Below are 21352 nucleotides of genomic sequence, written 5' to 3'. Positions count from 1 at the left end.
ATATATATATATATATATATATATATATATATATTTTCTAGAAAAATGTCATGTTACCTATTGCCACAAGTTATTGCTGACTATGTGATTACAGTAAGGCAAACCTAACACACTAGGTAATAAATCATTGTATTGTTATAAATTGTCGTTACATATCAACGACACTGAGTTACACGATAGTTATTCCAGTCTCCGATTCGAACAAGTATTCAGACTCATTCACAACATGAAAGAAATAAAAACATGAATAATTATTAGCAGTCATTGTCTCTATAATTCGCTTGGATTGGATTTGTCTGAATATTCTCGCTCGTTAGTATTGTTAGATAACTTCTTTTTGTGACAACTGTAGATCCTTTGGGAGTCTGTCGTATAGATTATCAACTTCCGTACTGAAAGCGTTATCCGCTGACATACTCAGATATTGTCCTTCTTCATGCGGGTCATGTGATCCCTGAGCAATGTTAGAGGGCGATGCAAAGGCAAACTTTTCGTAGTCTGTGTCTAATGTTTCATTTGTGAATGCGGCTGCTTTGGCAGCCTCGTTCCCGTGCATATCCAAGTAGAACCTGTCGTCGTCATTGTTGTTGTCTTGAGGATGGTAGGACATGTAACTGGTCGGAGAATCGCATTTCTCTCCGAAGTTGTCGCCATCGCCTCCGTGTATGGGTGCAAGAACTCCGCTCATGCGCGGGGACTTGTAAACATTATCGTCATCCAGACCGAGGTATGACGGCCTCTGTGCTAATTCGTACGGCTGGTCTGCTGGTAGTTCGGCGTACGTACTACTTTTTCGCGATGGCGCTTCGGAATCAGTGTCTACTGGCTTGATGCTCTCTATCGCGAGATCATTACTCAGTCCGTGGGTAGTTTTATCTGTGTATACATTTGATCGAACTTTTTCTTTTCTGGTGAGCTCCACTTCAGCATAGACATCGATACCCTTTCCATCGTCTTTTTTCCGTCCGCACGTGCATACCTTGCAACACGCGACCACGATGATTATTTGGACCACCAGGAAGACCACTATGGCGCTGCCTATAATCGCCCACTTGTATTTCTCGAAGATGCTTTCATCATCCGTTTCGATTTGAAAAATCAACTCATTTGCTCCAACACCAATGTCGTTGAGTACTTCGCATTTTATTCGTGCCCCGCTGTCATCGCTCTTTGTGTTGGAAATGTGAACTAATTCCACATCTTCGAAACGTTCGATCGTGTGCCTGTCTTTCAGAGCCTCGTCCAAGGTCGAGTTGTTGTACGACCAAGAGAAGTTCCGCGGTTGAGGATTGGCATCGGCTCTGCAGATGATAAGTTCGCCGCCTCCGTCAACGTCGCGGAGCTGTCGTATCGAGACGGCAGGTCGGTACTGCACGTTGAGCGGGCCGATGTCGCACTGGTATGTCTCTCTCGATGAGTGCGTCTCGCACAGGAATTCCCTCCCATCATCCTTTGCTTCGAGTTCAAGCGCAACATGTACATCATTCCAGTCTTCAACGCTCAATTCTGAGTCTTCTGTCGTCTCTTTCAAAACCAGTTTGACGTCCGTTGTTAATACGGAAATACACGATAGGGTGATGTTAGTCCCCGCTGCCAGCGTTTCGTTTAACATGACGTTGTCGTCGCTTGTTTGAAATATCCCGCAGTACGGATAACTATCTTTTTCGATAACAACAACTTCTGCTTTGGTGATATTGATATCAGTGGTCATATTGTCGAATACACAGCGATACTCACCAGCGTGGCGGAGACGAACCACTGCGATGTAAAGGTCGTATACTCCGTCTTCCCCGAAACCCGTCCTCTCGGCGACGTCGGAATCCCCGTACACTAAACCAATAGTGTTATCATGTACGCAGATGATGTCGCCGTCTTTATACCACACAATGGTGTAGTTACCCTCGGCTTCGACGCGGCACTCAATGGCAAGGCTTTCACCCTCGACTACTCTCTCATTTACGACGTGCACTGTCGAACAGGCAGGCAAAACCAAAAACAGAACGGGTAAACAGCGAAACATCATTCTCGAGGACACGGCAAACTTTGCGCCTGTTTGCATACCAGCTATCACTTCTGTATGACCGGCGTCTTCGTAGCTACCGGGACACGCTTACGAAAATGAATTCCACTCTTCCTAACGGTTACGATACAAACCGCTCTCATTCAAGTTAGTCACCTTCCTTGGACGGAATTTCCAAGTTCTTTCATCGTTTTAAAGCTGTTTGTCGTTCCACGAAAGTTGTCCTACCGTCCAGCGCAACTGGCAACCGGTGCGAATTTGTTGTGAACTTCCGCGTCCGACACAGTATATTGTAAACCCTGAGGCGACTCACTTTGCGGAGAGAAAGTCACGTGACCGGTTCGCCGGCTTCTCGTTTTTCAGAAAACTCTTTTGAAGTCGATCGGAAAGGTCAAATGAGCTAAGTATTCGACAGCGGTAACACCTTTTGTTCGCATGTTCCTTCAAAAGAATAACTGGCCACGACCATCGTGATTATCAATGTTATTCACGCAGGCAACGATGTGTGAAGAGGTCACGAGAGGTCGCAGGGGAATTGATGGAATTGTTTGAAATGACGTGATCAAGCTTCACAAAATACAGAAGTCGTGTTAGGAGGAAACCAAACCCTTAAAAATATAAATACAATGCTTACATCATTAAATAGTTGTGAACTTCCACATTACCGATCTATATAAACATGTTTCAGAAACATTCATCTGTGCATGCTATATGTACGACACAATACTTCTCGCACACATTCGGGGCAAACAGCTTGCTTGCAGATCATTACTTGACGGATGTAGGCTTAGAGCTGTCTGAGAAAGATCATATTGCTTCCTGTTTTAAGTGTAAGTTCGATTAACAAGGTTGGGGATTTTTCCACCTCGCCATCCATATACGGATGACTTCACAGTGACGTCATCAAATTTAAGTTACATTCAATCATGACCAAGCCGAGGACAAGAGAGGCGTACAACATGAAAGCATTATTTGACGTTTCCCTTGTGCGCGCAAAGGCCTTACACCTAGATGGTAAGCGAGATGGCTTTCTTGTCAATCAAGGCCTGGTTTATTGCTAGTTATTTACTGGGTACTGAATAAAATAAGCAAATAATGTCCAGGGAGTGACATTGCTTAGATGGGCAGGTGAATTTCTATAGTCAACATACCTCGGTTTCCACAGTAAACGAGTAATGTCCACTAGTTGGCGGTCTAATGAGCTAATATTTATACATTTTGTCACCAGGAAGGGGCCATAAGTTTTATCCCTAAGCAATAAAGCACACCCCGCGACGGTATACCACGAGATATTGGCCAGTTCCCGACATATATGCTCGAGCTATAGCGAGTGCATACTGGTATGATATAATAGTATATATTGTTCTGTTCGCTGCCTGGTTAAACGCACTGGTAAGAAAGTCTCTCAAGGCAATTAGATTTGACCGTCTCGATTGTGCATAAAAAGTTAGACGTTTTTTGATGACATTGATCATGAGTTTGTTACAGCTATTCCTATATTTTCTCTGCATATTTGTTTGTTTGTTTCTTGTTTATTTATTTGTTTGTCTGTTTTTATCGCTTGCTTGCTTGCGATTTCTATATGCATTGACATTGCTGAAAAATGTTAATCGCCAAAATCAATTTGTCTTTTGAGGACACAGAGACCACCACGTCTGTATGCCGTCATTGTTATATTGTGTTGGAAAATGTGTTCCTATAGTATAAAGAAATATAACGTAACTTCGTAAAACCACCGCGTTGTGTACAAAGTTTAGTGCGGTTTTATCGTTGACAAATGCATTCCAATGTGGACTACATTTAGTAGTAACATTGGGCTTACACTTATACAAGCTATATTGACAAGTTCAACGCCAGGCCAGGCATTTCTGCATGGTTTGATAGTTGAACATAAATTACTGTATTTTAAAAACAATACAAACATACTAAAATAATCACAAATAATTCAAATTACGTTAACAGGCGGTTCCGTAAAAATTACAATTTGCTCAAGCGATACTATAAATTTTATCCGTGCCTTTGAAACGCCAAAGGCTAAGATCATAAAAAACTTTGCGTCTCATGCATGCTCACTGTCCTGCATTTAAAAAGGGGAGTTTGACGTAAAATTGCAGGCCTCATTATACAGGGACGCATAATGGCTACTGCTGTCAGTGACAATGGTATTCAACGGACACGGAAGTGGCTGTCCGACGTTGAAGAACTGCGCCATCACAATGGCCAGGTCTCCAGGGAACACCATGAAACGATGGCAGTACCGTTAACGAAGGCACCGGAATACTTTATCATCGAGCGATAACGATACATGAACTCCACATTTAGCTGATGAGCCCACCACGAAACGGCGACGAGGAAGTTGATATACACGATGAAAGCTTCCATCTTCTATATTTAAACCCTTGTTTTTGAAACACAGTGTTGTGGTCAATATCGCTTACACTGTTCACCTTGATTTTTCTCTTCGAAACTTACAAAGCGGTTCCGCAAAAGATTCAAGATAAAACGATTGTAACTGGATAATGGACAGTAAGTGAGAAGTTAAATTCAATTTATTTACATTGTATGACCAAGCTTGTTTGTAAATATTATAGACAGCGAATGGACAAATGGTCACGAAGTAAAATTTAAACTCATCTCAAGTAACTACAAATTATCAGGGAAGGGCACCGTATGCTACCTAAAGTAAAACATCAAAGACTGTAATCTTTTATGTATTTATAGGTTTCTTCACTGGTACAATATAGATCCTGATAACTCTCTAAACACCATACCGTGTCTTCAGTGCTCAACTCGTCAGTGCACCGTCAGTCTGTATGTGAATACAAACTCCAGGGACCGTGGTGTGCATCAAACCATATTATTGACACACTACTTCAACCCTGGCTATAGAACTCGTTTATCGGTGTTATCATATAAAATTGCACACAATACCTGGCATAGACAAAGCCAATACTTTGTATTTTGATACGAAAATGTACTCATCTGAAGACAAAGATAATGAAAAGGTTATCAGAAATTAAACCCATACTGTTACAACTATTACATGCGGTTGGTGTGGTTTGTAAAAAATAAATACAATGGAATGTAAAAATGCTTATCGTGGTGGAGAGGTCAGACAGATAGATAGCCCTTTTTGGTCAGGCCAGGATTATATTAGTCTCAGTGTACAATGAATCCTCTGTTTGTGTCACGACTGATGTGAACTTCTCCATTAAACAATTGTGGAGGTCACTCGCTCGCTTCACAAGGAGAATTTTTTTCTTTGTCTGTGACTGCTTTAAAGGCTTTTGGCCAACGTGATTAATTTTTGTGTTATGAGTCCAATCAAACGTTTGAAAGGTAACTCACAGAGAGAAAGTTTTAACACACGCAAGTGTTTTGTTTATTTGATTGTTGCTGTGAAACATGACTGCCAATTCAAGACTCAAAGCGAATTATTCTTTTTCACCGCCATAATGTGCACAGTGACTCAGTGTGACATTCAGCAAACATGCAGGAATTTTGAGAACATATTACAATATTTGTAAACAAAGATGTTGTAGGCAGAACAGCTGCACAGTAAAGTCCTATTCAAACACATCGTATATCTGTTTTGTTTTGTTTGTTTGTTTTTTGTCTGTCTTTTCTGAAGAACGCCTAAAACCTACTCGCGCGGACGCGAACAAATAATTTTATCACTTCTGTCTGGTCACTTTTCCAGTGCCGTTCACGCATACAAAAGACTCCATTCCATACTAAAGACTCCAGGACAACAGCCTTATATACGTTGTATGTTTGTTCTGTTTGATATTTTTTGTTTTGTGTTTGTTTGTCTATTGTTTGTTTGTTGCTTATCTGTTTGTCTGTTTGTTTGTGTGTGTGTTTGTTTATTTCACAAAATTTTTCAGTCGGGACAAGATTGTCTATTAAACATAAACAAAAAATACAAGGGCATGGAGTAGTTATGCATTTTATGGTTTGATTTCTCAGTTCTACAAAGATATATCTTTCTGATACTGTTTTTTTATGGTTGATGTGTTCATTTGACAGTGGTTGCTGAGAGCAAATTGAGGAAGTGGTCAAACCTCTCCAACCAATCTCTCTGCTCATTAAGCTTAAGCTCCTTAATGTTGAAACCCCAGCAATCCCTCATTTGGAGCCATAAGGATCACTAGTACTGGTAAAGTTTAATGTACATGAACTTTTTGCAATGCGCCTGCGTATACGTTATAAAGTTTAATCTAGAAAAAAAGTAATTCAGCGATTTGAAGGCTTGTGACCATACCACCATTAATGTGTCGTCTGCCTGAACATGAACACTGCCCTCACACGGTAGCGTACGAATGATTAATTACGTATCTCTTACATGCCGACCAGAAAATACTTTGTGGTCACAGTAGTATTTCAATATGATCCACAATGTGACAGTTTCCTTGTAAGGGGTTCACCTTTTGACATTGTTATGAGCTGCAATGCAATGTTTTGATTGTATGGGCCACAAAGAAAAGTCGGGCTGGATTGGTCTTTGATAAAGAGATCACCCTTTAATACAATGCACTTTACTTCCGAGTACTACAAAATTTACGGCCAACTTTGGCCCCTCTAGAGTGTTACATATGTACTTGTTATGACGGAAACTATGCTAATAGTACATTGCATGATTTATCGCGAAACGACAATAAGACTAACCGTTGTCGTGCGAAAAAGGGTGTCAAAGAGCTGTGTAACTCTATAATAAATGTTTCTTATCTTAACAATGAGCAGGAATTCGCTATAAATTGCCGACTGCTAACAATTCTGGTTTGCTGCAACCAATCAAATGAACTTCCTGTCCGAGTTGATATCCTTTGAGGTCAAAGGTAATTGGCAAGAGCGAAGAATTATGGGCCAACATGATATAATTTTGCAGATTACCATGATCCTACGTGGTCAAGTTCCATCACAGAGCAAGGGAAAACTTTTATCTTCGTAATGGTGATTGGTCCTGCGTTCATCAGGTGCAAGAATAAGTCCGTGGGTTGAATCATTTTATAATATGTTGACATCAATAAGGTATCAAGACTAAAAGATCCGTCGATCGAGGACACTCTCCACGGCAAGTATATAGAGCGCCCTCGAGCGACAGATCTTTCAGTCTTCATGGTATCACGCATCAAATATCCTTTGACATCTTCTCATCTAACGGAAAGGCATTTAATGTATCACAACAACATTCTTTAGTTGGATAAATAAATTCAGATTTTCTCTTCATTTTGAATTTCCTCTCATTTAAAAACAAATTGGTCACATGACAAAGGAAAGAGAGAATGCAACATCAAAATGGAAGAAATTCAATTGCAATGCGTATATGCATTATGTACACAATTTTTGCATGATATATGCACGGAGGTGGCCATAGCCGTGTGGGGCACCTGTTTATTATTTATATCAAGACGGTTGAATATTCAACCTTAAATAAGCGTTCATACAAAACGGGTAATGTTTGTATACACGTTCTTTAATATTATTTAATTCAAGTTCAGAAGTAAAAATCATGAACATAACATACAAAGTTGCAGCTGGTGGGAATATAACGAGAAAATAATGGCAGGTCAAAAGTTGGTATCATGTTTGGAATAAAATGATATGTTCATACCGACATACAATATTTTTTCTCGATTCATGACTCAGGTCAAGTTAATGGTGTTGCGAAAGCACCAATGTTATTTTTTCTTCAACTGGAGAACTTGAACAGTATTTAATGCACACTTGCAAAATAATCCATTCACGGTCGAAAAAGATATGTAAGCTAACTTTTCAACATAATTCCAAATTTCAATCTCTCATTATTATGAGTCGCGATACGCGATAGAGATAAGTTATCTGACTTTGTCACATTATATGCTGTCATTCGAATCAAATAATGAACTCTCGTACAATTACGGTTTTCAAGTGTTACATGCAGAAATAGTTTCACCGTCGTTTCTTCATTTGTAACGTAATAAGATACCAGAAAGACAGTCAAACATGTTCGCAATATCGCATAAGCACTCCAAGTTATTCACTGAAGGTGATGTAATTCGGCGGCCGGACTTCATAAAGCGCCATGTCCGCATTTTACCAACTTTTATCATTTGACAGACACAGTAACATCGGAAAGAATTGAAAGAATGAGCGCACTGCTGTCTTTCATGATATTGATCTTTACGCTGGCTTTTTGAAACATTATGAGCAGACGTGGCTAAAAAAGGGGCAAAATATGACTTTTGCATCTTTACCCACGTGCGACACAGTGACAGTGACAGAGCGTCTCGTCATGTGTCAAGCTAAGTTGTCACAACTCGATCGGGCATTTCATGCGTTTTACTCTCGCCAAAAACTACGGTATCGTAACAGTTTTCGAAATTTTCTTCACCCTGGCCCTGCGGCAGTCCCTTCATACTGACGTACAGCTCATGGGCGTCGGTGTCGGGGCCTAGATTGCGTTTCATGCGCCGATGAACTGGGTTTGATGCGCTCGCAGTCGCCGCTGTCTTCAGATCCTTGGAACCCTCTGTATCAATGTTATTATTCGATGTGTATCTCCTTTCATAGTTGTTAGGAGCAAAGCCAGAGAATTGGTGCGCTTCACAAGTTAGGTCCATCGGGCAGTACGCCCCCTCCGGCGCCAGCGATTCACTTGTGAGATATATATGACTTCCTTCTTCGTCTCCAGCTAGTGAAACAGCGCCCTCATCGCCGATATCGACACTTCGATAAAACATGCTTCTACCTGATTTGCGCCCGACGCGGGCAATGTTAAGGTCATTTTGGAGTACACTGTCGTCGCCAGACATCAAAGCTGGCGGCACGCCTTTCAATGTTTCGTATATAGAAAAATCCTTGACATCATTTGCTGAATCGTTACCAACTTCTGACTTGTCCAAATTAGTTGTTGCGCTCGATTCCTCAGTATTGTCATCGATTTCATGGGAAAATGCCGTCGTGCTGTTTTTCGATGCTCTGCTTGCCCTATCGGTCTTTTTGTTCCATAGCAAAATTGCTGGCACGGCGATTGCAACCTCGATAAGGAGGATGACAGATAATGATGCTACAACAATGAGCGCGGCGGGTGTACAATTTTCTTCTTCACAGGCGCTCTGTGCAGAATGTAACGTCAGTTGTCCGGAGCTCGAACCGATTTCGTTCGTTGCCTGGCAGCCCACGACAGCGCCATTAGTAGCTATCGGCGATTCGATTGAAAGCATTGATATGACGCTCTGGTGATTAATCGTGTACCCTACTGCTTGACCGCTGTCGGATTCGTTTAATGAGCTTTCGTTGTAAAACCATTGAAAAGAGAAGACGGGTGGGTTGGACTCGGCTTGGCACAGAACCACGTCATCTCCCGGTCCATGCGACTCGCGAAATTGTCCGAGGGAAACAATTGGCGGAAATTTGACAGTCGCTCTGTTAAAATGACATTCGTGTGCTTTTGAAAAAGAGGAACTATTGACCGTGCAAACGTAAACGCCGTCTTCTGTCAACTTAGTCGTTACCCAAACTCTATTTGAGTTATTTTCCTCCACGAGTGCATGTCCATCCTTTTCTATTTTCAACGATAACATTGCATTGTCCGAACTTGAAAGATCGGAAAAGCACGTGAGATTTACAGGCACACCTGCGTCCAGCGCCGTCATATTTGCAGACGTTCCATTGCTGACAGAAATTTCGCATCTTGGGAAATTCTCTTTAGGTAACACCGAAAGTCTAGCGATGTTTGAGTCTTCTCGGCAGTTCGTGCTAGTTAAGGAACACCTGTATTCGCCGGCGTCCTGAGGGCGTACTCTTGAGATGTGAAGATCGTAAACAGCATCTTCTCCAACAATGGCAGCGTCAAATCCATTGTCGGTGATTTCGCGATCACTGCTGATTTGCCGACCGTCAATGAACCATGCCGGTTTGGCGTTAGTTTCATTCCGAGTGCGGCACCGTAGAACGGCTGACTCCCCCTCGGGGACGATGCTGCTTAGCGGCCCTTCCAGTATCAAGGATGGGAAACACTCAACCCAACACCAACCGAAGACGACAGAAACCAGGAAGAATTGACAAATAACGGACATGATCTGCCGCCACGTGACTCCAGAAAAAATAAACGTAAAAATCCAACCAGTATGATCAGTAATATTTCTCACAGGTTTTACGTCACCGTTCCATGTCGAAACTTCATCCTGAAGTGTACTAGGCCGTGACTGAAATCTTTGGATATACGATAGATGGTTCCATGTGCCGCTCTTGCGCTATTTACGGAACAAATAGTTTTGAGTTTGGAATCCCCTTCCTTTATATACAGTCACCGATTAAAGGGAAGTTGTTCTCTCATGTGGAACGGAGTTTCGACCGACGGCGTTGTGGCTCTTAAAAAGTGATGTTGACTTTTGATGATGAAATACCAGCTCTTCAAGGTAGCTATAATACTTAGGTGTCGGCCACGGTTTCCAGGACAAATTTGAACAGGCTTGACAAATATTGTGAAAACTTCAAACACGGTATCCCTCTGAGAGATGTATTGACCAGTGGTCACGAGCTCCTCTTTCCACTCCGTTCTGGCCTCTGACAGTGTTTCGTTATTTAATACGAAGAACGCCCTGTAAGCTTAGTTGTCAGCGTTGCTAACGAAAATGCGGACTAATTTCGAAGAGTGCGTTCGGTGATTTGTCTACCAATCATCGCAATACCACGAAAATGCAAACGTCAGTTCCCCATGGAATATTCAAATTGACTTCCCTCTGTGTTTCAAGGATGATGAACGGCGTTTTCCTTCCCTGGTACCTAATACCTTAAAAAGTTATCAATTTACAATGCTTTTTGATCGGATCTCGTTATTGGTTTCCTGATTTTGGAAGAGCATGTCACGCAGGATGTAACATCCAGCTTGCCCAAATACCACTTGTAAAGTTTAGCTCACAATGGCACAACAGATCTAATGCTGTTTTCCGATTTTTGTTTTGAAACAGCGTGTGAATTTGCGCAATTTTGTCGTTTTGTAGGGGGGATTACAGAACTGAAGCAAAACACATCATAAAATAAATTTCCTGCCAATCCATTCCTGTACCCGGAGGCATGACAACGATATGGTTTAGCCAAAATGTTGCTCTACTACTGCACATGCGCGAGACACATCCCGGGAACAAACAAACCAACTTGAACGCTCAGACAGAACAACGGTACATATTTTGCGACACTCTTTTAAGCGAGATGTAGTTCATGCACACCTTCAGAATCCATCTCAGTGAAACTTTCCTCATTTTCCAATTTTCCCGCGTTAATCCTATGGGGGAAATACAATTTTCAAAAACTAAGACAGCCAATTCTCTAAAATGGGACCCAACACGTGGTAGACCAGAACACAATGGCAAGAACTGAGAGTCCGAATATCTGTCCCCAAGATCAGTGTATTCTACCTTAAAGGTATACAGTCACCTGTAATCTAAATATGCCCATATATGGTCAGAGGGGCGTTCCTTGGTATTCGAAATGCCCATGTGAGGGCGCTGTTTTAAACAGCGGCCACCCGCTTAAAATCTCTGATTGGTTATATTTTCTATTTCCATGGTAACTGTGGTAAAATTGGAACAGGTGACAGTATATCTTTAAAGTCCTACATCCCTGGTTCTCGCATCATTTCTTGCTGATATCCCGTATATCCAAGCTGTGAGATCTTTGTTTTTCTTCAAAAAATGTATGAAGTTAAATCAGCTTAAAAGCTTGATTTAAAATAAAGCTGACAAACAACCTCCGTATTTGAGATGATCACGTTGATTCAAATTCTGAACTAATGTCTTTTCGGCAAGTAAAAGTCAAAACACCTATTATCGCAGCCTGTACGTAGATAAAAACATCAAACGTTGAAATTCTGCACTGTAGCAGACGGTTTTGTTTGAAACCATCCGTCATGATTTCGGGTGTCTTATCCGCCCTGGTCTGGCATATTTGTGCAATATTTATAAGCGGAACCATCGCGTGCTGTATTTTCCGTCATTTTCGTTTCGGTTGCCTTTCATTTTGACGGCAAACTTCCCTCCATATGACGACTGACCCATGAAATTTATGTTATGCACATGTAAACACTGTTTGGGCGTTCATCGATTGACATTATGTCACTTTAATTGCAGTAACGGAGTCATTCTACGAAGCGGGAACTATTCTGCGAACGGTAGCAGGCTGACTCGTATTACGGAAGCAGTAGTGTCGCGCATGCGTGCGAATTTCGCTTCTGCTGCTGTTTCAGTGGCACTGCCATCCTTGTTGACCTTAACAGGGTCAAAAGCTGGAACTTCAACGTTTAATGATATATATTTGTATAAATCCCTATTCGATATTACACAAGATTACACATTCTTGCTGTTCTCTCATATGTCATAAACTATTCTTATACTTCTTAGGGACCGTTCAGTTTTTACGGCCGGGGGGGGGCAAAATCCAGTGGGGGGGTCATCGTAATTTTGGAATCCGCAAAGGGGGGGTCATCGCTTTTTCACTGGTAGGAAAGGGGGGGTCACCACATTTTCAAAAACATAATACCAACAATAAAGTTCACTTTATGCCATGGCCATGATCGACCCTCTTTACCGGCGGGCCGCCTTCGGCGGCCCACTACAATAAATATACATTATGTATTACCCATGACCCTCTTAACGGGCTGACGCCTTTGGCGGCCCACTACAATAAATTGACTTTATGTAATCCCCACGGCAATCTTACTGTAAAATTCCCAATTGAAGCAGCGGCTTGTATTAGAAACATTTTTGAGGGACCCCTGGGATCACGCACTGAATAATGGTAATGGCCGCGCGCCTTCAGCAGCCCTGTCCAGTAAAGTCTACTTTATGCAATAGCCATGATCGACCCTCTTTACCGGCGCGGGCCACCTTTGGTGGCCCACTAGAATAAAGTTGACTTTACGTAATGGCCCATGACCCTCTTAACCGGAGGGCTGCCTTTGGCGAACCACTCCAATAAAGTTTACTTTATACAATGTCCATGGACATGAGTTGTCTATGGAAATGAAGTTAAAAATTGCCTTACAGTCGTCCTAATTAACAGACGTTTCAATGGATGTGGCTGAGAAGTTTGTGCACTGGCATCTCTGCTACACGAATAAAGTGCGCCGCGTACCGGAGTTCAAATCCAAACCATGCGGGTAAATTTGACATATGGGTTTTGGTTATTTTTCAGGGGGGGGGGGGTCATCAATTTTTTTCGTCTGACAAAGGGGGGGGTTCACCTTTTTTTCACAAAAAATGCAGGAGGGTCTATATTTTTTTGAACACCGGCGACAAGATCTTGCCGCCCCCCCCCCAGGCCGTAAAAACTGAACGCTCCCTTATTATTTCAATATACAACGTTCCGTTAAGGTAGTATGCGCCTCGAAAGTGAAAGACTTGCTTAAACTTTCCGCAAGGAATATTTCAGCCTTTCTCTTTCAAAATTAAGAATAAAAATCGGGCGTCATCTTGCTAAATTTTGATACCAGAGAATCAAATTACCCGAGATTTAGCGAAATTTAAAATTCAAAATGGCCGCCATTCCTGTGTTAACTGTATGGAGAATTTTTTTTTTTTTCAAAACAACTAATGACGATGAAAGTTTTTCTTACTCCAAGAACTTTAAAATGAGCCCTCACACTTTGGTTGATCAGAAGACTCGCCCTCAAAACGAATGAATTCTAGTCTGAACTTAAACTTGTCAATTGCAACATCGAAAACATTGTAATATCACATTCGTTGGAGGAAAGTCGAATATGGCAATGGCTTTAACGTCATATACCTAGAAAGTTGATTTTGTTCTCTACTTAAAATGTGACTGATAAAATGTGAGTTAGAGCTTCATTCTTTGGATTTTTAAGTGACCGGATCAATGTTTCCTCGAATATGCTCGGTGCTGACGAAGTTCTGTAGACTTTCATTTGGACTGCAAACAGCTCAAACTGCAATAAATTTAGGGTTGAACTCGGATACCATAGTTTTTGTTATGGAGTAACACTGTCAAGTCACACGATTTGAAAAAATCGTCTTGTAGTAGTAGCCATTCCTTAAAATGTGAACGAATGTGAATCAGATCAAATGTGTTCAGCAACTCCGTTATAGGTCAAAGTTGAACAGGAGGGCGTTGATTTCATTCTGGTCCGTTTACAGGGACAGAAAAAGTCATGACTCTAGCATTTGTCTATTTCACTATGACACATCTCAAAATAGACAGTAACCATCAACATAAATGGTCAAAACTGATAAGAATGTAAGGTTGACCTTGGTGTACTGTACGCTGATCCGGAGGTTACAGTTTATGTGTACGTGTACGTGTGCAGTTTAATCTTATTATAATAATACTTTCTGGAGTACATACCCGATTTTGGAAGCACTTTCTGTATCCTTCCAAGGTTCCGTTTTATTTGACCGCCTTCTGAAGTCACAAAAAATTGACAAAAATAATGATTAAACTGCAGAGGCGTCGCCGTTTATTTGCACTATTTTGAGGATTGAACAACCCGCAACAGTCTACAGAGCGGGATGTCACTGTCAATGCCGTGAACGGTTGCTGTAGTTGCATCTCGTTCCACAAATTGTGATCACTTAGCGAGGTATTTTCACTCAAAACAAATATTTTTGCCAAAATTACGAACTGATATAATCACAAAAGCTATAAATTACTTCAAAAAGGTCATCCATGGGGCATATATGTACATACGCTGGTTTTCCATTGTGTTACATGTGAAATATACAAACAAACAACTTGAATATATGTAAATATTGCAATACAGTAATGTGTGTTTAACTGATAAAATCACAGTTTTTTCAACCCTATACTAATATCAGCAGAACTACACAGCAAAATAGCGAAGTAAAACACAAATCCTAATCTAGAATTATGTAAATAGAATCTTTTAGGTCATGCGTTTTAGGGGAATTACCCGCGAAACCATGAATACTGTACGTCACAAGAGGAAGTGCTAAAACTAAGCTATTCACAATTGTCTGTCAGTTTGCTGGTATTCAGCCTTGCCTGGACTTGCTCGATAGTGTCTTGGCACTTTTCGTGAAACCAGTCGCTTATTCATAAGTCAGCGTTATCGCTGCGTAAGCTCAGATTTGAAAGCGTTTCGCTCAGGATGAATGCGGGATCATAGTTGCTCAAAATCACCACACGATCAACGTATTCACTCAATGAACCAAAGAAATCATCATCGTTCAATCGGGATATCAATTGTCCCTCATACACATGCGGGGGCGAGTCCGCGATTCCGTTATACTCACCTCTGGTGTCTGCCGTGAGGCATCGTGCCTGTAGGCTTGTCAAATACAGTAGATACAGCGCGTGGCGCAGTTTTTGGTGATTGCGGAAGGGGGTGGTGCGGCTGTATAGCTGTAACGCTGACAGACCGAAAGACAGACTGACGGGCACACAATTCACCGTGTGATTAACACACAGTCTTGTTGACAGGAAAACGAAAACTACAAACAGACGCATCCACTCTCGTGACGTCTGTAAATGCTTCGCTGAACCAAGAAGTCCGAACTGTAAATATTGTGTCACACATAGGCGTTTTGCGGCAGCATGCAGCAACAGATACACTATGCACGACATGGCGTGATCTATACTTTTGGATATTAATGAGAAAGTTTTCTCTAACAAAGATTATCAATTAAAATCATGTTTGAATGTAACTGCGCTGTCAAAATATAATTCTTGCGTTATCTACGAGGAAATGGGTGTACATTAATCTGAGTGAAGATACAGCGTGTAAAAATAGAGGCTATTTGGAAAATGATATAAACAGGTAGTGGGTAGATACTACATGTACCAAGATGTTACTGATAAATGTATGATACGTGTGCTTCAATTTTTCGATGTTTTCAATGTATGTATGTGAGTATGAATTATGTATGGTTTGTGTATTTTTCACGGCCTTACATTTAACCAGCTCGGTGAACGCATTATCCTAGTATGAAATGCGGGGCTTCGAATCTTTAAAGCAAGGAAATTATATTAATTAATTTGAGCTTCGAGGAAGCGGCAGTATAGCGACGCCGTGCGCAGTGGTGACAAACTGCGTGTGGAGTGCGTTCTCTAACGCGAAAAGAGTGCGGCGCGTAACAGCGTCGACAGCGTGGTTTTGCGCAACCATTGCAAGTTCTATGCGCTTCGAAACGGTCATGTGCTATTCATTTTGTTCCAATGGTCGGATTCGAACAACTATCTGACGTACTTCTGGAAAACGAACATCACTTGTAAATATATAAGAATGTTTTCTATAATTTACAAAATTATATACACCTATAAATCGACACGATGGGCTTGGTTGATTGGAGAGACAGTGATATAGAAGTGATGAAGCAAATTGACCGCAAGTTTAGAAATCTGATTGCGCGGGAAGAGCAGACGACACAAGAATGGTTGTACGCAACTCAGCGCGCCACAATTTTCGAAAACAACAACCGCGACGGGATGGATCTGGCAAATTTCTGCATCTTTGATGATTGGATGTGGATGAACCATCGCATGGACGGGACCAGCTGCCGTGATTGTCTGGCTAATATTGACATGACGTCACAAGTACCGACACTTGAAGAAGTCTTATTCAAACTTCCGATTATCATATCGTCAAGGTAGGTTTTATGACAAGTGCATCGGGAGCGGCAGTCAGATACATGTATCAACTTCATGTCGGAACGCGAATTCTGTAAAAATACTTACGTCACCACGCACAATAGTAATGATGGACATATAAAATAATCCTACGAGCAGCTACAGTATGCTTGTAGGCCTATGTTGTATTTTCACAGTATGAGTACAGGCGGTTATGTCATATGAACAATTCTAAATCTGCGTGAAAAACTAATAATAATGTAACACAAATAACGTGATGCTTTAAACGACACCAATGATGACGACGATGATTGATAATGGTGGTGGTGGTGGTGGTGGTGGCGGCGGGGAAAATGATGATGATGATGATGATGTGGTGGTGGTGGTGGTGGTGGTTGAGGTGATGGTAGGGAAAATGATGATGATGATGATGATGATGATGATGATGGTGGTGGTGGTGGTGGTGGTGGTGGTGGGGATGAAGATCGTCATTATCATAGTGATCGTGACAATGATTATGAAAAACGTCAGTTTGATAATGGTGATGGCACAATCGATTAAAACGCATTCAAACTCGATTCACATGGCATATTCACAAAATTGCTCTTACAGGGATGAAAGCAAACTATCCACATGGCTCAAATCTGACACAGAATACGACGATATCGAAGACGACTCATTATCTACAGAGAAAGAATTATCCGAAGTAAGGCCAAACTTAAACCGTGACATTCAATCCTGGATATAAATCATCACGTTTAGCCAGGGTACCGCCCGATAAAAACAAAATAAATCTCCCTGCGAACAACCAAATCTTCGTACGTACACGCTCACAACATACATGCACAAACACACATACATACACACACGTACATACATACATACATACATACATACATACATACATACATACATACATACATACATACATACATACATACATACATACATACATACATACACAGATATATATACATATACATACATACATTATATATATATATATACATATATATATAAATACATATATATATATACATTATTATTCACATCTATATCTACATCATTATTATTCATATCTATACAAATAACTTATATAAAGGCGCTTTGCTATCAATTTATCATTTTATCAAGTACGCTTTCTCATCCGGTTGGCAGCAAAGTGCTCTTTCGATTAAACCAATGGACTTTCACCATACCTTGGACATTCCGATCATCCATACTATGCGTGCAAAATGCGTGCGTGTCTGTTTGTCGACTGATTATCTCAATCCTTATTTTTACATTATTCAATTTATGAATCCACATCGCCAAAAGATCCAATTTGAATGTATGTTTTCTTTGGGTAGACTTTAACTTTTTTGTTTCACATTCTCAAAATTTCAGGCGAATGCGGCAATAAATGTTATTTTGCAAGAAATCTTGACGCACGCTGTAGACCAAGTCAGAGACCCGGACAGCATTGAGGACAAATATTCATCGTCGACTTTAGCTGAGTTGGTCGGAGAATCACTTTTATACGCGTTTGATGAAGGATTTGATTATGAACTTGAAGAAACAGAAGTGGAGAGTGAAGAGGAAGACGATGAGGATGAGGGTACAGAAGACGAGAAACCAGAGGAGGATGAGGAGGATTTCATCCTCATCGGGGACCAGCCTTCAATAGATTGGCCGACTCCAGCAGAAGCCTCTGGGGCTCAGGTAAGCGAAACACCGACTGTATACATCCCGCAAAAGTTGTCAGCATGGTTTCCAAAGCTAAGGCTTGGGCGAGACGAGGAGAAGGGTCAAATCAGTGGGGAACCGCCAGACGACCAGACACCAGAAGCAGATGACCGGAAACCGGAAGCGGAAACAGAAACGGATCACCTTGCCCCGGATGCAGCTACTGATTCAGAAGAGTCGGACACGAATTCTGAAATAAGTGGTGTTGAACCGTCCGGGGATGGTACGCAGTCTGTTACACAAGACACAGAAGATGAAGACGTCGAGCAGGATCAATCTCCTCGCTCTGAAATTAAATTTATCTCAGACGAGGATGGTACCGACGACCAAGAACGAGATGAAACCGATATCTCTATTGAGATCAAAGATGCAGATACTGACGACATCATCAAAGAAAGTCGTTTCCAGCCCACCGCAAAACCATTTGTTCCACAGAACAATTGTTCGAAATTCAGTGAAGGAATCGCTCCGACTACAGCTCCATTGTGCTCATCAGTCCCGCCGAAAGTGACGACGGCGTGGAAATCTGTTGAAGTTCCGATACCAGTGATGGCTCGTTGGTCAACTGCAAGCACGCCCTCTCAGGGTCAACATATGCGACAACAGCAGAACATGAATGTTGGGCCGAATTTTCCACAGCACCCTTACCAAAGTTCTCTTCCCGACAAAAACATGCTGAACTTCGACCCTCAGGCACAAGGACATTTTCATAACTGTCCCACTGGTTCATACGCGTACAGACAGCCAACACTCCCACTGAAGCCTCCTCAACAGCGCCCTCTTCAGCCAGCTGGTGTACACCTCTCACAGCCTGCGTTCGGGTGCAGTTTCTATCGGCAGCCAGCCCCAAGACAACAGCAATATGGGCAACACCAACACATCCAGAACCAAACTCAGCCTCATAAGCCACAACCAAATCTGCATATCTGTTATCAACGAGCCAATCAATTTCAACCTCAAAATCAGAACCAACATTTCTCACCGAATCAACAGGCTCCAATGCAGCCGTACTCAGAACAGACGAATCAAAATTCTTCATTGTTGGAAGACCCCAGTATTTTGTCATTCGTACCGAGGGAAAAAGCTAACGGGTAAGTAGATCTGTTACGCGTTTCTCTCTCTCTCTCTCTCTCTCTCTCTCTCTCTCTCTCTCTCTCTCTCTCTCTTGAGTTCACTGGTGTTCCATACAATACAAATACTGTAAACTAAGGATTGTAATTAAAAGTTAGAGCTCAGTGCAACGTATTTCTTTTATGTTTCCAACATTTATGGACTATGTGTTTACACGTACTTAGGAATAATTTGTAATGATTTGCGATAAAAAGTAACTCTAAAATTGTGAGTTTTTTTATTTAACTCGTATCTTCTTTGAAAATAAAGTAACTACATTATCATCGAGGTGGAAAACACCATGGTTGTTACGTACATGATGGATACTGCAGTTGTCTGGAGTTAAAAGTCTGGAGTTAAAAGCCCCACTAGTTGTAACTCTTGAAATTTGTTGACCTCAAAATATCTTCCTATTCTCCCCTGATTTTCTCTGAAATCTACCCTCTGAAGGTATATGGGCTTTTACTGCATTAGGAGACCATTCCTTAGTAAACCATTTGACAAGTCAATTCAAATTTTAAAGATCATTTTGATTTCCCGCGCGGCATTTTCAAAAATTGTGATAAAAGGAAACAGAACATACAATGTCAGTGTAAAACATTCACCCCTATGCAGTACATTGAACTACTCAGTGCAGTTTATGTGAAGATTTCAGTGCAGATATGCACAATATACACGGGTTTCGCTTTTGCATGGGGCTGAGATTTTAATGTTTGGGCAAACATTTTATTGCAGTGTAATCTTTATCTTGTTCAAAATTGCATGTACAGTCCCAGCGGGTAGTTAATAATAAGTGTATACACACACCTAAATTAATGCATTCTCACAAACTTATTTTAGCTAAAAAGTAAAATCATAAAAATAATGCTAAAAGATAGAGCTAGTGGGGGCTTTAACTGTCAAACATTCATTTGTTTTATTTACAGGACTTCAAGTGGTGTGTTTGATAGATTTGCAGCCGAAGTCATTCAAAATACTCGAAATCAAATGGCGGCGAATAATCTACCACAACACGGATTGACAAACAATCAGGCAAGACAAAATTTGCCAGCCAATTGCCCCTTTGAGGCCCGGCATATCACGCATGCGCCGCCGCCGTGTGCTCCCCAGGGATTTGCAAACCCACAACGCTGCATGCCTGGCCACAACCGCCTCCTTCATCCCCAGCAGCAGGCGCAGCAATACTCCACTCCCGACATGCAACACGATGTTACAAATTCCAGGCAAGGTTTTCCCGCTTTGCACCAGAACTTCCCGGTGATTCATCAAAACGCTCAACGGGACGTGCAGCGAAACTTCGCTGGGATGCCAAATCACGCCCCCTGTGGCCAACATCAGCAATCCAGTGCTTTTAACTTTTGTGCCCATCAAAACAACCCGAATAACAGACCAATCATGCCGCCACACGGTAACGCAAATTTTCCACCGGACACCGGCAACCTCGTGCGTAGTAATAGTAGTAATTTTTGGCATGTGAACAATTCTATAAGTTTTAAGAATCAATTCATATAACATAAGTATGTATTTTTATTAAATAACCGTCATTAAAGTGCGCAAAACTCTAAATACAAAGTTTCACAAGTCCTTTTAAATAAACATACGTTGATATACATTAGGCACAAGAAAAAGGTATAAGATTAACAGCATTCAAACGGAGAGATGTTGAAAGATCAAAAACAAAGAAAAACAATATTCATCATATAAACTTGCTGTCACAACGTTTCAAAGGTAGACTTTCAAATATTATATATATATATATAATATATATATATATATATATATATATATATATATATATAACACCTATTACCTGGTCATGAGGGTTATAGCGCCCGTCTATTACCGCGAGGGGCCGTGCGTTACCATGAACACATCGCTATTCCCCGAGGCCGTAGCCGAGGTGTATAGCGATGT

At 41.4% G+C, this 21352-nt stretch overlaps 2 protein-coding genes across 3 annotated transcripts in view; one reads left to right on the top strand and one right to left on the bottom strand.

Annotated features, from left to right (window-relative positions):
* LOC139116436 (proline-rich protein 5-like) overlaps window positions 1-15501 on the bottom strand; it is a 56622-nt gene extending 41121 nt beyond the window's left edge. Inside the window, exons 1-2 of one of the 2 annotated variants that reach the window (XM_070679076.1) lie at window positions 15271-15501; window positions 14363-14419 (exon numbers count right to left, since the gene is read on the bottom strand). In XM_070679076.1, coding sequence (XP_070535177.1) covers window positions 14363-14419; window positions 15271-15293 — 80 coding nt within the window. In that variant the 5' untranslated portion in view covers window positions 15294-15501. The remainder of the gene's footprint in view (window positions 1-14362; window positions 14420-15270) is intronic. The other variant, XM_070679082.1, reaches the window with a different exon arrangement.
* Window positions 15502-16901: 1400 nt separating this feature from the next.
* Window positions 16902-20950, top strand: LOC139149299 (PAX-interacting protein 1-like). The gene is made up of 3 exons (XM_070720968.1): window positions 16902-17309; window positions 17990-19419; window positions 20365-20950. The coding sequence occupies exons 1-3, from the start codon at window positions 16902-16904 to the stop codon at window positions 20948-20950; spliced, it is 2424 nt and encodes an 807-aa protein (XP_070577069.1).
* Window positions 20951-21352: the final 402 nt, after the last annotated feature.

Source organism: Ptychodera flava, chromosome 2 (assembly GCF_041260155.1).
Source record: "Ptychodera flava strain L36383 chromosome 2, AS_Pfla_20210202, whole genome shotgun sequence".
Taxonomy (NCBI): domain Eukaryota; kingdom Metazoa; phylum Hemichordata; class Enteropneusta; family Ptychoderidae; genus Ptychodera; species Ptychodera flava.
This window is presented reverse-complemented; position numbering and strand designations above follow the sequence as displayed.